Source organism: Tinamus guttatus, unplaced genomic scaffold (genome assembly GCF_059628265.1).
Source record: "Tinamus guttatus ecotype Peru unplaced genomic scaffold, ASM5962826v1 Tinamus_guttatus_pri_ptg000530l, whole genome shotgun sequence".
Taxonomy (NCBI): domain Eukaryota; kingdom Metazoa; phylum Chordata; class Aves; order Tinamiformes; family Tinamidae; genus Tinamus; species Tinamus guttatus.
In genome coordinates, this window is record NW_028289064.1 from 4,429,246 (window position 1) to 4,449,389 (window position 20,144).

Genomic DNA, 20,144 nt, shown 5'->3' on the forward strand with positions numbered 1-20,144 from the left:
AGAAGAACAGTCCTCTTCAGATGCTCATTTCTTGTATGTGATTCTTCCTATGATGAGTTAGTTCCAAAAAGAGAGCCAACAACAGATGATACTAGCATTACAGGTAAACATAATATGGTTGATCTTTCCCCTAAATATGCCTCTATTTCCTGAATATGCAAGTAGAAGTAAAATTGTCTAGTGGTAGTAAAAAAAAAAAAAAAAAAAAAACCTCTAGGTAGATGTACATTACATCTGCATATATGTCTAGACTAATTCAATATGGCTTCACTTTTAGATTACATTGCAGCTTCTGAGCACCAAAGTTACTGAAACAAGGTATATTTTACTCATGTAAAAGACAGAAAATATGATTACCTTCTCTTCTGGAAATCCTTTCTCTCCTTATATCCCCTATAGTGAGACTGAATTGTTGTTGCTGCTTTGTTCCTTGACTCAGTTAGTTCTTTTCTCTTCTTCCTGAGTAAGTATCCTCTGGCAACTGATACAAATCAGAAAAGAACCTTAGGCAACAAACAAAGGGTATCCCAAACATATCTTAAACAATAACAGTATTAAATGTTAGTATTAAAAAATAAAAATACAAGGGAGAAATAAGGAAATACAAACTGAAATGTTTATTATGTTTCAGTTGAAATTATACTGTCCCACACACCCTTTTTGAGATTTTAGAATACTGGAGCCGTTCTACTTTAGGATACAAACAAGCTCTTTATTTTCTTTAGATAAAAAAGATACTAAAAAGGGAAGATGCGGAATGAGGCAGAAGCACAATGCTGTGGGAAGGCTCCCAGAGCGATGTGCTCCCAGCTTCATGCTTCCCTGCTTTGCCTGGTTCAGATAGTGGATTTGATTCAAGGGCTTTCATTTCCCTGGGAAATGTCCTGATTATCAGGTTACAGACTATTCTTGCACAAGCTCAGAACTATTTTTTTTAAGCTAAGCAGTTGCTGAAAATTTTATAGTTCAGCTCTTAAAGTAGACCTTGCTTATGCTCCTTCCACAGCAATTGCTTACCTAAAATGAAAAAAAACACCATAAAAGATGTCTGGGAGGAGGAGTGGGCAGCAGAGGGTTACTACCCCACAGTAACCAGGTGCCCTGGGGCAAGGCGGGATGCACAGCTTCAGGCTTCGGATCTGAACCAGGAAGAGGAAAGCCTGGGAACATGGGTCTCCCACTAGACATGTAGGTGCCTTCACTGGTATCTGACAGTTTAAGGGGTAGAACTGAGCTCCAGATTAAGATAACTAAACTTAGGTATGTGCATGAAGGTGTTCATACTTGTCCTCAACCTTCAAGCTCCCATTAGGGTCAATGGAGCCTAGAGAGGACTCAGCTGACTGGCCACTTGATCTAGTTGCCCGTACATGGGTATCTAGTGCCATCTGAAGTGCTCTAGAGTAGTGTAGGCATCCACAAGGAGCTGGCAGATAGGACAAGACATGGAGAGATAACAGTTGGCATCCCATATGGGACATAACTGGAGATCAGACAGGATAATTTAGGCAATCTTAAATAGCACTAGATATCAGTATGTGGGCAAATGAGCTGAGCGTTAAGTGCTTTAGAGTGAAATGAATCAAGTGCCAGGCTCTGCTGACTATAAGAGGTTTTGGGGCACCCAGATACTTTTAGCCATCCACACTGAGGTGTCTTAATTCCTCTCATTCCATATAGTTTGCACTATAATTTACACCAACTTGGCCTCCATTAAGTGTAGCAGATCAGTGTAAGAAGCATTTTGTGAATGGGATCTAAATTATGGATTGATAACTGCATATAGAGAAAAGGAACCCAGATATTTATTTCAAGCAACACAGTTGGGTTTTATACTGCAGCCTGACAGGACCTTATAAAATTGTAAAAGATGGAGAAGTGTGGAAATAAAATCTTTCCAAAGGTATTGGAATTCCTGAGCTAGTTCTCATTTCACTGCCACACAAAAGCAACTCAACCGGCATTATTTTGAAATAAATCAAGTTGCTTGTCAATACATGTGTTAATACAAACAGAGTCTGATCTTCTTAAACTTATTTAAGTTCACCTGTGAAGTTTGGTGAGGTCTGTTATGAGCTGTTAGTTGTGTAAGGATAGTTTCCAAACTGGAAGAGGGTTTTTGAATTAGTTTTTCAAATAAATGCCTGAGAGGGCTAAGTGAAAATGGATTTCACCCTTTTTTGGCCTCTCTTGTGCCAAAAAAAAAATGAAATGAAACTACAACAGAAGATACATTGGGAAGAGAGCAAACAGAGCAAAGTATAAATTCATACTTCTGTATTTGCTAAATATCCTAATATAATCGAGGAGTTTTGGAACTTTGATCATTTTTGACATCCTTCTAGATTTAATTCCTGTTTTAGATTGGATTTTACACTGGTAAAGTTCTACTGATTGCAGTGAAGTGTTCTTATGTATGCATTAAAACTGACTTAGAGTAGATAATGGATACACTCAACAATGATCAAAATCAACATTAGTGGGGTATATCTACCCATGCAGACATATCTGAGATAGCTTAAATCTAGGTAGTCTGGGTAACAGCCTGGGCAACACCAGCTTGTGTTTGGAGTAGCCACCTTTGTAGTAACTGAAAGTGGCATGCATGTTAGGCTGGTCCTTGCTTACTAGTGCTGCTGATTTCAGAGCTAGCCTAGATCTAGTTCTGGCACTTATCGCTACAGTGAAATGGGAGACAGTGAAGAAAATGGATGTTATACAGCGTATGTCTTGAGTTCAAGGTGTTTATTGTCACAAAAGAGAAGGAATATTTTCCTAGGTTGGACTGAGTGGTAGCAAAAAAGAGTCAGAGAAGTGAGTGTAATTACACATAATAATCTTAAATGTAAAAGCCATTACTGATATGTAATGGACGTATTCTTAGTGCAACAGCATGTCCATACGATTACATGCACATAGTGACAGAACGGACTTCAGCAGGCCCAGCTAGAATATTTAGACACATTGGACTAGGAGTGAAATGTCTTGCTGTGGAATTATCCCAGCCCACTTCGCAGCTGCGGAAAATTGGGAGGCATTCGGATTAGGACATGGAATACCCTGACCCAGTTCTACCACTGCATATGAACATATAATAGATAAATTATACTTAGGTAGGTATAAACGAACATAGTCTATCAGTGTAGCTAGTTAATAGCAAAGAATCTAGGTCCATGTATGGTGCATAGCACAAGAAAGCAAACAATTCTTACTTGCTTGAAGTCTTGTAATACATGTTTCCAGTTTCTGATTTATTTTTGCATTTGCATATTCTTTACGAGCAACAAACCCCCTGTAAGCTGAAAAAAGATAGAAAAAAATCCATTAGGTTATACAAAAGGATATAAAAATAAAAAGACACTGGAAGGAAATACAGACCTACATTAAAATGTTCATAACAATGCCTTAGCTTTATCTTTTGAAAGATACAGCAAACAAGCACAAGCAAAATAAAAATAAGTAAAAACTACATTTTCTGGTGAGCAGGGTTATGAATTAAATGAATCCAAAACAAGAGAGTATCTAAACACACAATAAAACAATGCTTGAAACATATTAAAAATTTCAATTAATGATGTCTCCATCAACAGCATAATTGGTCTTACTACCTAGGATAGTTATTACATTATGTTTTCATTGTTATTATGCAATCTTGTCAGAGCATGCCAGACAGCACTAAGAAGAGTATCATTTATGCAATCACTTTCCTCCATTGTTAATGTTGCCTTCTAAATGCAAAACTGACAAACAGAACTTACATAAAGAGACTGTCATAACCTGGTTAACAAAAATTTCTCTTCCTAAGAACAGATATGATCAAATAAGATGCTCTGTCAAATGTAACGGCAGGAGAACAGCAAAATCCCCATCCAGTATGCACATCTATTAACTGCACATACATGCTAGCTTTAAGCAAAAATGTTTTTAAGCTATTACCTGACTGAATTTTAATAGCACTTTGTTCCCTTTGTTCCTTCAGCTTTTTGTATCTCTTTGAACCCAGCCATCCTCTAACATAAGCTTGAATCAAAATAATCATGTCCACTGTCTCCTTTCTCATTAAATTCAGCTGTTCCACGTGATAGTATTTGAGGAATACCTGAAAAAGAGTAAGCAGAGAGGTAGTGGTTTTGGTTAATGTGGCTTAGACACACTTTCTCTCCCAGTCCCTGGATTTCCTCAGTCCATTTAATATCAACAAGAATTATATTTTGGTTTCAAATGAAGAAGACATCCTTTTGTAGTATTATCTAAATGATCATTTTTGTTAAAGATAAAAGCAATTGGATTGTTTGTGGTCCTATTTTATCTTATTCTGCCTTCTGACATCCTTTACTGATCCCTGCTTATTCATGCTTTCACTGAAAGACAACTTGAGGCTATAAGTCAATTTGAAGGACTAAGAGGTTCACAATTTTGCTAACTTCCCAAATCTGATGTATGTTACATAAGAGTGATCCAAATCTGGAATCTTCAACTTCCCTACATTCCAGTTTATAAGGTGCCAATTACATAAGGTGTTGTTCGTTAATATATCAGTTAACTACTCAGCAAAATGTGTGTTTTTTATCTTTTTTTTTCTAACCAGTACAGACCAAGGGCTATCCCAATCAAATGGCTGAAGAAACAGAACAAGCCCTGTAAATTAATAGTCACATAGTACAATAATATAGTTACAGGATAAAAGGAATTACTTTAGTTTTTCCAAGCACCCAGTTGTCAAGGTGAGCTTTTTCCAAGATGGCAGCACAGGTTTCTGGGCTGACTGGAGGATCATCATTTGTTTTGTAGCAGATAAGGTAATACCTAGAGGCAAACACAGGATTCCTCTTAAGCAATAGATACAAATGTATTTAAACAAATGATTTAAATAAGTATAACAGTTGCATGAAAGAAAACAGCACTAAAAAGAGTAAAACCACATCCTAAAAACCTTGCTGTGATTTATATACTGTACTAAGACATTTGGTTGAAAGTGGGTGAGTGTTACTTTGCACACTGTGGTGGGCATGCAACACTGGAATGCTTTTTAAAAAGGGGGTAGCCCAAGTAGGGTAGTTTGCCAGTTTGGTGCTCTCACTCTGCATACCGTGAAAGTGATTTCAGTGACAAAAGAAAAGTATTTCTGAGGATTTTTAGCTTAAATTAGCTTATTTCACATCTGCCTTGTGCTAAACCCGTCTATGCTTTTGATTGCTACTAGCAGTGAGATGTAGTCAAACTTCTGCTACCTCCTTGGAGTCAGCTTTGTAAGTTTGGAACATATGAGCAGTTATGTCGTAATATGTAAGCATTTAATTTAGCAGAGCAATTTCTCAGAACTAACTTTAGCTGGAAAAATAGGCCAAGATGCACATACAGACTTTGGAAAATCAGTTAGGTCAAAAAGGAGAGTATTGATGGCAACAGTAGGATTCAGTTTCCACAGAAACAATACATGAACGGGTATATTCGCAACCATGATGAGACAGAAAATGGGTATGCTCACTGAATTCATATATGTTCTGTGATACATAAAAATCACTCATAACATCCCAACACAGCTAGTGGGTAGGACAGTTCTTGTGCATTCCAGGACTTTCTAAAATTGATCCTACTTACCCCCTTTTTTTTCTTTTTTTTTTTACTCAGCAAAATTACATAAATACCATTACAGGTACTTCGTGACACTGTATTCTTTTTTTTTTTTTTAATTTATTTATTTACTCAGCCTACATACACAAAGCTGGGATGCTACAGACATTAAATGAGAGCAAATTTCCTTATAAGCTAATAAGAAGATAGACAATGCTAATTCCTGCTTTATCATTACCAAGTCCTGCAGCTACATTTTTTTTTTAACTACACAATGTATTGTTATATTTTCATTCTAACAAAACAAATCTGCCATTATTCCAGGTCTACTTATAATTTTCAATTATTAAAAAAAAAAGGACAAAAAAGGACAGGAATATGGGTATTAACTAAGACTCCTTTTTGTGTGGGCATCATATTCTCAGTGTTGGAGATCTGCACAGGCTCAGGGCAGTCGGGGGCACACTCTCTACAGAGCTTCCCTATTATGTTCCTCTCTTTTACCTGAACATTACAAATTTTGATAGAAAGCAGCAACCAAAAGCCAGAACACATCCTGATAACTGATAGCTGTATTTTCCCTTGAAGCATTTTTCTGAAATTGTAATAGTTCCATCAGCTCTCTTTCCAGACATATTGCCATAAAGCTACCACTTTTCTTCCCTTCCTTCCCCATCCAGAGCACTGGGCTGCTAGCTCCCTCTTTCCCATGCACCACTACTTTTAAGAGCTTTTGTCTGAATGGATGCCACTTCTTCCCAATTTTGATTTCTGTTCCATAACTCAAAGTTCTGCTACAGACAAATGTTGAGTTTTGTTTGTAAAAGAGAAATACAGTTTAAGTGATCAATACTAATTTTTGGAGGTGAAAGAGGAAGAGGTAGTTAAAGAGGTTATAACATCATAGCAAGTTTATTACTCTTCTTAAGAAATGACTAATATTTAGAAATTATATTTTAAACAGAACTATGCTCTTAATGAACTTCTCAGCCTTAAATTAGCAATTAGCCTAAATTATCATCTGCCCCTGGAGAACCAGATGCTGCACTGTGCTGAACAGTGCTAGATTAATTGTGGTGCTCCTTGGAGGCTCTTGCTCCAAATTATTTGCTTTAATTTGTAGCGTTACATTTCTATCCCCCATTTCTAAACAAGGCAATTCTTACCCAAATGCACAGGGAGCCTGAAACGATCATCCTGAGATGCCTCATCTTTCCCCATCAATTCAAAAGGGGTCACTAATCCCGTGCCTGAACTACTCTCTCTTCCTCATTCATTCGTAATGTTTGCCACAGAAAATGTTTTTGTATTTTTTCTTTAGAGATTATCCCAAAAGCCATGCTGGTGCTCTGCAAACACTGAGCAACAAAGAAAACAGAGAAGAGGCACCAACGTACCGTTTTATAAAGTTGGCAAAGAGTATACGATGTGAATAACCCTGTCTTCGAATTCTTGCTGTCTCCAGAATTCCTGTGTAACGCAGCTGAACCAACACTTTTTCTTTATCAAACTTGTTTGCCTGCCTGTCGTTGTTTGGCTTGATGCACCTGACGAAATGAGGCTGGCCCACGACCATTTTGGATAACAAGTCCATCAGAGAGTACTGAAAGAAAGTCATAAAATATTTGCCACCTGGATATTTATAAAGCATGCATGTAAGTCCACATGTATCTGAAGTTTTATTTAACATGAGCAGAACCTTGTACCCATTTGCACTTCAGTTGGGGTGATACTTTAACAGTGAAGGAAGTAAATGGCCCAACAGCAATTATAGCTGTGATCTGGTATCTATGTAACAGCGTACATACCACTTGAGAGAAACACTGACTGGACTAGATGGATTGGGGACCAAATTCCACCCAGTACATCTCACAACCTCTAATAATTTACAAAATATTAGCACTTTACAAACTTTACTTTATTTACAAAATATTAGAGTACTGATGATTATTGAACACCGGCTTTGATTTGGAAGCAGCATTATCTTTTTGTACAGCTTTAAAAAACAATCTATTTTTTAAAAGTTCCCTTGATGATTACCTAGCTTAACATCAGCTGCTACGCTGGGTCTGCCACACTGGTTCATAACAAGTAGTACATTTAGCAGCTGGAAGCATGGTGCATTCTTAGTTCCAATGCAGAAATCGGAAGGGTTAAATGAGGAATATTTTAGACAACATACCCCTCATTCTCCTGTTGCTGAAAACACACACATACATGAATACACATTTTATGCCCAATACTGAAGACTGGGAAGCAATAAGTGTTTTATGCAATCACATCTGGATTGGAGTGTGCATAAGTGACTCAACTGTGTTAGTAACAGTGTTACTGTCAAATGCAGTCAGATCTGATGAAAGGACCATGTCCCTGAAAGCTCTCCATTTTTTCCCAGCTGTATCAGCTGGATTAACATGAGACCAAAATTCTCCTTACAATTTTTGCTTCTCTTTTTTTTTTTTTCCTTCTGCTGTCACATATTTGCCCCATTCATCTAGAGAGTAAATCATCAGTCTAAGGATGGGAACTTGAAGAGCAATAAGGCAGTAAATATCATCATCCTAGCCTGCAGGAAAACAAAGTCAACCCAGAAGAGGGTCTGCTCAAGCTGCTTTGGTTCAGCAGATCCTGTACATTATATAGGCTGATGGTGATACTAGAGCTGCCTTGCCTGGAGAAAACCTTCAAAGAGGACAAACTTGAAATACACAACATCACAATTCAAAAGCTGCATTTTTCCTACCTCACCAGGGTACCAGACTAGCAGAAGCAAACTTGTAACTCCATAACAACTGAGGTGAATTTGGTTACAAGTAATCTTGACATGTTTTGTAAAATTGCTTTGTGGAAGGATCTTATTAAAATACAAAAGAAGAGACTCATTCCTCAAGATTCAACCCGACTCAACACAAAGAAGCAGCCAGGAGGTAATGCAGTTCAGCAGTAGGCTAGACACATGAAGCTAGTGTAGAACGTCAGGGGCCATATGTTTCCTATTAAAATGTGCAATTCCATTATGGACAGACGCTGCAGCATGCAGCAAAGTGTTTAATTAGTTCTTTCACTGCTGTGGCAATGGAACACAAGCAGGACAGGATAACGGATCCATTTTTTAACCACCTGGTCTGCAGTAGCAAATGTTTTTCTCACTCACCCATAGATTTCTGCATATGAGTGAACCAGTGAGGTTGAGGGTGAATCCTTCATTAAGAACATTAGCTAAAGGGATCTGGACAGGGGTTTCCATCACATAAAATAATAGCTAGAAAGTGAAAATAAAATTAAGCTCACTTGGAGGATCTGGTGATATATTTGTTCTGAAGCAAAGACATTGTCTGAATTGGAAGATAGGGGTCAATGAGAGTTGGAAATTCACAATTGAGCTGCATTAAGCAACTCTCTGCCTCACTGCAGAGAGAAGAATGTTCTTCACAGCTATTTTGTAAGGCAGGACCAAGCACACAGCCAGTGCTAGGGAAAGCAAAGAGGACCGCTGAAGAAGAGCCATAGGGATTGACTCAGAACAGCCTCTAGGTTGGGGACCACCTTCCTTATGGAGCTCCTGTTCTAAATATACTTTGGTTTCTTGCTTCCAGAACTCTTAAAGAAATGCCACACCACCAATATCCTACCTCTCTTTATCTCCCTTTGGGAAAAGCAAGTACATAAAAGTGAAGGGTAGTATTGACCATTCTGCACCACCATCAGAGAAATGTCATTGCGTAACAGACTCTAGTGGAGCAAAAGAGTTTCCTCTAGATCTATTACATGGACTGTTGTATCATAAATGCAGTTTGCAAACTCTAAATGGATTTCTGTTGAGCGTAAGTGCCCGAACAGAAGGACAGGTAGGTTTTAAAGGTGAAGGAATTCATTCTTCTCTAGAAAAAAAAAAATCTGATAACTTACTCTAAAATAAGAAGCGACTGTCTGTGTTTTCATACTGGTTGTCTCTCTTGGATGATGTCCGGTATCTCCAGTTTCATTCTATACAGATCAAGAAAGAAAATGACATCTCTTATTTCTACTGAGGCTGAAGTGCCCTTTCCAACATCACAGAAAAAAAATCCCCTTAGAAAACACCATTAATTAAAAAAAAAAGTACTCTAAACTGCAAAGTCACTGCATGATCACTAGCACAAAATTGTTACGCCAGTACAGTGCATTACTTTGCTACACAATATGCAAACACCCACACACAGGACACAATTCGATAACTGAACATCTACATAGCAGCCACAAATAACCTGTCATGGCCTGAGGCAATGTCTGAGGTCCTGTCTGTAATTTCAGCACCACTGTTATTTTGGTAGTTCTCTATGGAACATGATTGTACTTCACACCAATATTATAATCTCTCTTTTTTCTACCACAATACCATTAGGATTTTTTTTCTGACATTGTTATAAAACTACAGCCAGAAAGAAGGGAAATGTTAATTTTTTACCTCGCGGAAGGAATATGAATTGCACAACACAAAGATATCCAGCTAAACAGAAGAGAAAATAGGAGAGGGAGAAAAACCAAGGAAGGGGTTACTTGCTTACTTTTAGTAGCAATAACAGTATTGCCTTTCTAGTATAAATTAGGGTTCAATGCAGAAGCATGAAATCAATTTTCTTACCTTAGTACGACTGATTGATTTCTGGGGGGTCCACATTTGGTAACTGATAGTAGTTTTGCTTTTAGTGTGAGCCAGGTTACCTGCAAGAGATGAAAGAAAGCAACCTACCAAAATGCTTAGATCTCATTTATACTATACAGAACCACATTATTCAAGCCCCCAGTGGAACCATTTGTCTATAAAGGTTGCTGGCTTTTCCTGGGTGTGTCCTTATTTCCCCTTTCACCCTTGGGATGGAATGAGCTCTGAAGAAGTTCCATGAAGATGAAACATGGGCTGTATTTTTCTCCTTCACCACTTATGTCATATCCTAAAGCAAAAAAATAAATAAGTACACCTCCACAAAAATTAAAAAAGATGTATCTTATAGCATTCATACTCTAATGGCATTGTACTAGACTAGTTAGAAATTACGGCTTAAAATGAGGACAAATTGAAATTGCTTCCACTTTTAAGTCTTTCTTTACTAATTCCGTTTATAAATGGTATAAATTACTATAAAATAGTATAAATGGTAATCAATCTCTATGGCTACACACATATTAGCTAATAAAATGAGCTAGCACCCTTCTCTGGCCCTGAGGGTAAGCAGCCTACCATGACTCAAGTCTACACAGCTAAATTTTGTATTTTCCACCTCTTCTAATCTCCCAGTAAAAATATTGATGTCTAGATGTTTTCCACACAGGTCAATGGAAACCATTCTCTCCTGAAATGCACCTAGGCACTTCTGGGAGAATCCTAGCTGTTATGGATCAAAATTGTCCAAGGGAGGCATACCAACTATTAATCAGAATGGACAGTCTTACAGTAGTGTTTCAGCTACAGTTCACTGCCCCACTTCGTACACTGTACTACTGTACTACTTAGTTACTGGGGCACTAATTAGCCTGAAGGTAGAATTCCAAGAGAGGAAACAAATGGTGGCAGAACTTCGAGAGATGACACAAACCATGTCTGCCACCTAGATTTTCTCATTATAAGCAGATTTACCCACCGACCTAAAAAGGCAGATAGGAAACTGCAAGGAACCTGACTCAACAAAGGCACAACTTTAGTTAAGAATAATTTCAGTAGAACCAGTCACTTTCTTTTTCTCCCCTTAAGAACTCTCTGAGGAAGGGAAAAACTTAAGTCCTCCATTCCAAACTCGGGCCCAGCTCACTACTAGGATCCCATCATTTTCCTGCTGTATAGAACTGTGAGAATAGCAAAACAAAAAAACAAAAAGGGTCCTTGCTCTATCCATTATATTTTAGGTGCTCCAGCCTTGATACTCTCCTACTACAGAGAAAAACTGCACTGAAACAAAACAGGCAACTTGCATATGTCCCATCCAAAAAGAGTCAGTGTCTTACCTGAAACTTTTTGCTCAGTCCTCAGCTCAAGTGATGCACTCCAGTCCCTGTCCCGTTCCCCTAACCTGAAGAGGGGACCCTGAAAGGAGCCTCTACCACTTCCTTTGCACTTGATCAGACCAATCCCTCCCCTGCAGCTTGAGGTGGCAGGGGCTCCATTCTGTATAGATTCTAGGGTTGGAAAGTTAAGCCACAAAGTGTATAATATCATCAATAAATGGTCATATGAAATCCAGCAGTGGTCAGCACAAAGGCTAGAGGAGGAGAACAGAAGGATTACCACAACAGCAATACCTGTTTTTGTAAGAGGATGGGTTACTAACTGTCGTATCAGATTGTTTTCAGATGATCGGAGTAGCAGCACAATATCAGCTGGCAGAGTATCTCTGTTTTTGGCTAGGAATCCACTCGCATTGTATAGAACCTGTTTAAAAAGTGCAATTAGTCATCTTCTGGGCTTTTGAAATGTAACTGTAGATTTAAGCACTCTGGCTTGTAATATATCAAAAGACATTTTTTTTCTTTTTCAGCCATGAGGCTTACTCCAGCTTTCTGTCTTTTTTTTTGGTCACCAAAAGTTTTAACTTTTTCATACTAAGACCCATTATGATGCAGATCACTAAGAACAAATTTATTACCCTAAAGTAGCTTGAAACATCAGGGAAAAACTAGTGCAGATCTGTTAACAATACCTTTAGCTGGGGTACATTTATCACAAGAAGAAGGGTGCTACAGTACCCCATTACACCAATACAGGTGTTAATGCACAATTAACAATGTACTTACTTTCAGCTATATCACACAGGATTACCCATGTGATTGTGAAGTTTTTTTGGCCCATTTGGACTGTGCTGTAATAGGCACAGGACTTACTATCTCTTCCTAGAGATCTCTGTATTAATTACAGCAGAAGATTTCATATGATACAGAGGTTGATACCAAGAAGGCAGAGCTGGCTGCTTGCTTCTCAGCAGTGAGACATGTCCACATTTGTGAAATGTAATCAGTTGGAGATGAGGTTCTGAGGAATTAGCACTTCCATAGCTGACTCTCTTGTACAGGGGCAAGTTATCATCCATCACAGATAGGTGGCATCTTGCCCCTTTCCAGACCAGCTGCTGCAGAACCACACAGGCACAACTTAGTTTCCTGTGTGAAACAGCAATGCCCACTCCATACTCCTTCAAAAAGAGCCAAAAATGCTGGGAACTCCTGTTTCCACAAGTCAGAAACAGGACACAGCTGAGTAGCAGGATCTTGCCTTAATGCAACAGCAGCTGCTACATCCTCCTGAGTTTGTGAAGGCAAAACACCCAGTACAGTAGGGCAAGGCTGCTGACTAAAAGAAGAAGACGAGGTGACAAGGAAATGAGCTGAGAGCTATGGCAGGAGGTTAGGCTTGTGGTAAAAGACAGGAAGAATAGGTCTGGTTTGGAGCAGTGGCCACCTGGCACAAGGCTTTATGGAACTAGGTGGAGGGGCACAGGATGCATTATATAATCATTGTTTTTGGTTCTATGGCAATACAGTCAGTTTATTTACAAGGTGACATTTAAAAAAATACATGCTCCATTACTTTTTTTTTGTGTGAGAGAAAACAACTTTTCAATTTACTTTTGAGGTGCGTGGCACTGTCAAACTTTTCATGTCAGATCTGAATAGACGAACACTGGGAACCAACCCTGCAGTAACTGACCTCTTGCATTCCCTTCCAGCCCTATGATTGCACAAACCTCAACAAATATTACCGGGTCTCTTACCTTTCCTGCATAATGATAAATCCCAAAGGTTAGATCTACCCTTTTGGGTCTCCAAAAATATTTTGACTTCAAATTATCTTCAAATTTTTCTGCAAGGAAAAATATAGTTCATCTTACTGGCATCACTCTATATAATTGTGCTCTGAAACTGAATCCCTCTAAGAATATTACCTGGTTTCTCATACAAATGCAGTACCACAAAACAGACTCTGATGGTTTTTAGAAGAAAGGTACCATGATGGTCTTGAAATAAAAGGCACAATATGGGGAATAAAGATGCTCTTGAATCAGTAACTTTTTTTTTTTTTTAATGAGTTATCTTAAAAAATCATCTGCTTCTCTAAACTTTTGGTCTTCACGTATAAATCATGGAAGTAACCCTTCCTATCAAACTTGGCAATTGTAAGAAAATATTTTGTTATTGGTTGAGGTGATCAGTTTCAGAGCCTACATAATATGAGGCTCCGCAGACAACAAGCTCATATAACTGCTGTAGCATGGACATAAAGAACTTTCTTACTGGTCACTGTTATTTGCTTTGTGACTGCATGTTGCTTAAAATCCTAATTTATCACTTTGCACATTTCAAAATCAGTAAAAAAGGATTCTTCCACAGAGAAATCCTATTAAAATAATTAAATCAACTGTAACTGAGACTACCTCAGCAGCAATTAAATATTCAGGATTTAAATTATAACATATTTAGGTGTTCTAGTTTTACTTTATGTGTAGAAAAACAGAGAAACATGATTTGCTGAAAGGCACTGAGTTCAGGTTCATAGTCATTACCTTTACAGAGTCCCTAAAGTCTTGCTTAGAAGGTCCAACAAAAATATTGCAGCTGAACATGATTCAGCTTTGAAAGCAATGTTGCTGGCATATGCACTCAGAACTTTAACTCAGTTTGATCCCTGTTTTTCAAGCCTTGCAGCTAAAAATTCCTGCGGGTAAGACAGTTCAAAAGCTGGATCAGCAGCTGAGTTCATTTGTATTCTTGTATGTGCATGTTTCTTGTATCAGCTACAAGAACATATCCATTCCTCTCTGAAATGTATTGTGAAACTGCAATATAGGCTCACTGAAATCACAACTAGCATATACCCTAAACTGAATTCATTAAACCAGAAATCAAGACATTCTGTAGTGTTATGAACGAAATTATATACTTACCTACAAGTGTCTGATCTGTTGCTTGTGGGAATCGACTTTCCTCATCTAGTAGGGACAATAAACCCATAGGTTTCTGCAGGAACATATCTAAGAGGGGCCTGTTGTCCTCATATTCTATAACTCTGGCATCAACACCTTCATATAGATATTCATTCTGTAACAAACAAATTAACAAAGGGCACACGTACAAAGAACCACTTCACAAACTGTCAACTGTACAAAATTAAAGCTATATTAAAGAAACTATGCTAAGAGGCTAAAAACATCACAGTTTTGCAAGAACAAATGTTAGTTTGAATGTATCACAGTGCTGAACTACACATTTTAATTTGCCTTTGGATATGTAAGTTCTTCTTGTGGTGTATTTGGTAAAGATGCTTTGAATGAATATACCAGAATTAAAAAAAAAAGAAAAAAAGAGGAATATGAAAATGACTTTCTTTAATCCTTCAGCAAGGCAGAGGCAAGTGCGGATTTAACAAGAGAAGTAGGATATAAGGGCTGCAACCTCTCCGTGATTTTTGCCTGGGTTATGTAAGGCAATAGCAGTTACCCACTGCCCAGTGCTCCCATATATTCCACAGCTGCCTTTAGTCCTGTGCAGGCTGCTCCCTGCATCTTCCTTCCAAAGGATAAACTCTTTTATATTTTTCTACTCATAAGAGTGTTGTATTAATATATGATGTTACATCACACTTGTATCACCCTAAATTCACTGTTAATAGAGACTCATAAATACGTTTGATAACTAATATAAGTTCAAAGACCTCTAACTCAGGAAGACTTCTCCGTATGCATCACTTGAATCTGAATGAAAGTCATGGACGAGTGATGAAAGCAAGAAAGTGTGTGTTTGGGAAAGCAGTTAATTGCATACAACAGAAAAGCACATATTCTTAGATTTTTATCTCTAAGCCAAAAAGAAATCATAAGAAAAACACCATAACATTTTTCCTGGAAATAGAGGGCCAAATAAATATATCTGCTCATCCATTTGAAAAAGAACACAAAATATATACCTAAACCTTTCCACTATCCAGATTTACATAATTTTTCAAGCCACTCTCAACTCTATGGATAGACTATGACTTAGTCTTTGTGTGTATACATGGAGTAAGCAGTAAGAATTTTTCTTACAATCCCATAGAGGCTCCCATCTCAGGCACACAAAATGTCTACCTATGTCTCCCCTGGAGCAGTGGACAGGTGCAGTTTTGCTTTTAACTATAATCAATGACCTGAGTAGCAGAGCAAGACAAGAGAGTAATAAATGCACCACTGATATAGGCAAGAAGCTAATTATGTATCTGTAGGAGCTGGTGGCAGGAAGGGAATGAGTCTTTGTTATCTCCCAAAGATAATACCGGAGGGGCAGCTTTGCTGAGGGCTCTAACTCTACTGACACACAGATGTTTCATTCATGAAGCCAGCTGTTACGGCTTAAGATTATCGAGGACACTTAGGAGTAGGAAAAGACATATCAGAAAGCAGTGAGTGTTTTCATGCTCAAACAAGCTCTCACAGACAACACATCAAGCGATTAATTTCTTCAAACTGTAAATGCTTGTGAGAAAAGCTGGCTAAGCACACTGAAAGACGAGCTCTCCTGTAGCTGCACCGCAACAGTGATGCATGCTGCCCTTCCCTATGCTGCCAGCACGCAGGGCCTGACCTTCCAGCCCTGAAGCTATGTGACCATTCAGTCTTTGGTGACCAGGATCAGGGCCACTAAACGGCATGTCAGTGCTGACAGTCCCTGCAATGCTAACATCTGCCTGGCAGGATAGGGAAGGGGTTCATTTCATCACTGGCTGCGGGCTCCTGGAGGAGGGCTGATAACCAAGCCTTCCAGACACCACAATGACGGATGACTCAGAAAAAAAAAGATACCATGTTACATACTCTTATGCAATGCTGGTCTCCAATCATTGCATTATGAAGTTAGAAGAGAAACCTTCATGATGCACATCATGAAACTGTAATGAAATAGATCTTATTTGAATTAATAAACTGAATCAGCTATAGGATGCTGTAATCCCCAGTGACGTTTTATGACAAGAAAGCTCCTTAAACTAAGTGGCTCATTGAAATTCTAAAACATAATCTACAAGAGAGTGTTCCTATAGTTGGGATGTCAAAAGAAATGACTGAGTACTGATATTTGGGCACTCATCTCATCTCAGTATCACACGGTGTCTTTTGCTGATCAAAATTGGTATTAGCTTGTGCAAACTGGTTTCACTTACTAACAAAGAATTATTAAACGCATTAGGAAATTATCTTCACGCTTACTAAAAAAAGTAATGGCATTTTGCTGGGAATGTGGTATGATGCCTCTCTACTTTAAATGGAAGCTCTGGAGACTTACTCAGAAGCAACCTTTTTCAGCTTTAAGTAGAAGATTAAGTTGTCAAGATGAATGTAAAATAGACATTGCAAGTATTTAACCCCCAAAGTAGCATCCTTCCGACACTAACAACAAAAATACCAGTTTCCAATCTCAGTATCTTTGATATTTACACCACATTTTTAACTTGTAATGGCAGAACTACAAAAGAGAAATGAAAATGCTGACTATGTGGACCCTGCTACTTGCAGATTATGGAGTTGGCAGAGAATTAATTTACAGCACTGCCTTACATATAAGCAGAACGCTTCCTCTGGGGACAGGACTGAATGCTGCTAAAGTTGTGCTTTGCTTTATGTTAACCTAACAAAAGCTTGTCCCAGCATTCACTTCATTTAACTACAGACACAGGAAAGAAGTGATTGACAGTCCATGAAGAGAGAAATGTGTCTTCTTGTTTCCACTGGCTATATGGAATCTAAAGTAGTTAAGACTTCATTCACTACTTTGGCCCTCCTGTCTGCTCTAACAAGCACCATGAGCCTCATGCCACATGCAGACTATGCCCATGGAAGCTCTAGACACCCTCAACCTCTGTGTATGACAAAGCAGCCTACAATAGCTGTGGCAACACAGTAATTGTTGAAACATTGGGCCAGGCTGAGATCCAAAAGAGTGTTTTAGCTCCAACTTTTGTTTATGAAACCAAAATTACGAGCCAAATTGGTAGCTGGAGCTTGTATGCTTTGTTAATTTTGGACTCTAAACTTAAAAAATACTGGCTCAAAGGACAGTGGTGCTGAATGAATTGTCCTGCCTCCTCTTGGTCCTTTAAAATTTGCGTGGTGTGGGAAAATCCATTACAAGATTAAAATGTTTTATTTGATTCAAGCAAATTATATGATGTAATTCTTACAAGATTTAGATATAACCCGTCTAGATTCAGAAAAATTACCAGATTTCATTGTAAAATGGTCAAATTAAGTATTGTATCACATTTTAATCTACATAGTCACCCAAAGGATGAATTTAATTCCAGATTCTTATTTCTCATTACAAAACAGGAACAGTCTTTCCAGTTATCACTACAAAATTAGCCTTGTGCAGAAGCAGACCACATGAATACTGTCAGCTGGAATATATCCCCACAGGCATGGCTGAATGCCTAAGGGTAGGTTATCTCCCTAACCTCAACATGTAAAATACTGCATATCTGATGCTATGTATCCTAGATTGACCAGTGCTAAAAAGCAGCCCGCTCAGGAACAAAACCACACCATAGATTTAGTGATAGCGAACAGTGATACCATTTGCACAAACACTGACTTTTAATATCATTTAAAAGAAAAAAGAATATACTCTGTATTTTCAGCAAGAAGAAATTTCAAAGTATAGCCCTGAGTATTCTCTGTAATGTCAAAACACCATCTATTGTCTTGTATTCATTCTGCAAATACAGCTCTGGGCCATATATATTTTTTGACTAAAGAAGTATATGCATGAAGGGGAAAGTAATTATATTCCTCATGAAACCTTATTACAACAACCAGAAGGCTCCCTATGTGAACCTATTTTTCTGTCTGTTCTCCACATTTTTGGCACATACTGTATATATCACTAACTTTGAAAAGACAATTAAAACCCAGAACAACCACATTAAGAGTACAATAGAGGCAGTGAATGCTATGAATAACATTCATATAAAGGATTTTTGAATAGTGAACAATTCTTGTGAACATCATTCCCGGTAGACCATTTTCAGCATTAGTTGGTAGGAAACAAAAGGAGAAACAAAAAGCATTTCTCACCCTGGCTGTCTGATAATCAAAGACCTACGGCTACCTAAAGAAGAAAAACAAACTCTTCCTTAGGGAAACCAGATGCTATTTTCTCCATATATTACAGTTCTCTCATTTACTGCATCAGTGCAACAAAGACTAACAACGCAGATGATAACATGAGTAGCAATGGCACTTTTTCTTAGATCAGTGGATCTAAAAGTACATTAAAAAGTTTGTTCAGAATTAGTATGTGCATGTTGGAGATCAGGTTGAGAAGCTCAGAGGTAAGACCTGTCCTCAGTTTCTATCCAGCATTTTTGCATAGTGTCTTGTAAGACACTGCATAGCATACAGGACATAAAAACACCAAACATTTTATTTCAACAAGGAATACTGGTTTTTTTTTAATTTATTTAGGAAACAAAAAAAAGTATGTTTGATTCTTTATCACACCACGAACACAGGAAGGGCTCTAGAGCCTTTTGCGTGAGATGATGTGCTTGTCTGTCTGCATATAGAGATTTGCAGCACAACCTATGGCTGGCTCGGGGTGGTAGGAAAAAATGGACTTTTGTTCTTTTTCATTTTTAAAAATTCTAAAAAAGTCTGCGAGTGCCACAGGTTTATATAGTAGGTGCAACATGGGAGACAGCCCATGGGAGACTCCCCTTCCACCTGGGCTAGCTGGTTACATTTGATTTCACTTGTACAAGAGAGGAGACAGAATTATCTACAGCTGTGCCAGAGTGAAACCAGCGACAGTAACGACACATCCAAGCCTCTAGTCTAATTCATGAGTTGCTGGCATCACTTAACACCTTAGATTAGTACATTTTATCCTGCCTTGCCTTTGAAAAATACAGAAAGAGGGAATGGTACCGTACATCATATTTTTGGTATGAGCATCATTTATTGAGCCATTATATCTGTTCACTTCCATACATTATTAATTCTGTTAAGGCAGCTATGCCCAGGGTGCTCATTCCTGATGGATACTGAGGGAGTGCTCTTTGCAATTTTCCCATTTAAAGAGCAGCTTTAAGTGGTAATATAGCTCTTAAAAGGGGCTGCTTAGGGAATGCTCTAAACACCAAAACTTTGGATCACTGGCTGCTTCCCTAATCTATTATCCCCATCGCTTCTGAGGCTATATTTTTAGCCAACCACACTCCCCAGGAAAGCAAAGCTGTGAACATTTTTTGCTTTTTCCTCTGCTCCTACGCTTTCTGACACTGAACTGAGCTGCAAGTGTAACTGCATTGTCCATGAGCGAGCCTGAGTCACTTTCTGCAAAGAATTAAAAAAGCTACAACTGAAGAGAAAAAAAGTTCCTTTTAATAGCAATTATTCCAATTTGCACATTCTTCCTTCAAAAACCCTAGGAAATGGACAGAGTCTCCAACGATTAAGAAATGGGCTCTCTTACTAGCAGGAAATCTGCAAGACCTTCTTTTGCTTTGCTATGAGTTCCTAACATACCCAGGAAGAGAACCTTAAGCTTAAGTGTATGTATTGATGCTGACCTTTAAA

The 20,144-nt window shown here is 38.3% G+C and overlaps 1 protein-coding gene across 1 annotated transcript in view; it reads right to left on the reverse strand.

The window, feature by feature from the left end:
* Positions 1-20,144, reverse strand: part of MYO3A (myosin IIIA) — a 109,207-nt gene that overhangs the window by 20,093 nt on the left and 68,970 nt on the right. The window contains exons 20-30 of the mRNA XM_088533941.1: positions 14,487-14,640; positions 13,317-13,405; positions 11,851-11,980; positions 11,557-11,727; positions 10,199-10,278; positions 9,484-9,561; positions 6,972-7,177; positions 4,695-4,806; positions 3,937-4,099; positions 3,213-3,299; positions 358-481 (exon numbers count right to left, since the gene is read on the reverse strand). Of these exons, the coding sequence (XP_088390067.1) occupies positions 358-481; positions 3,213-3,299; positions 3,937-4,099; positions 4,695-4,806; positions 6,972-7,177; positions 9,484-9,561; positions 10,199-10,278; positions 11,557-11,727; positions 11,851-11,980; positions 13,317-13,405; positions 14,487-14,640 (1,394 nt within the window). The remainder of the gene's footprint in view (positions 1-357; positions 482-3,212; positions 3,300-3,936; positions 4,100-4,694; positions 4,807-6,971; positions 7,178-9,483; positions 9,562-10,198; positions 10,279-11,556; positions 11,728-11,850; positions 11,981-13,316; positions 13,406-14,486; positions 14,641-20,144) is intronic.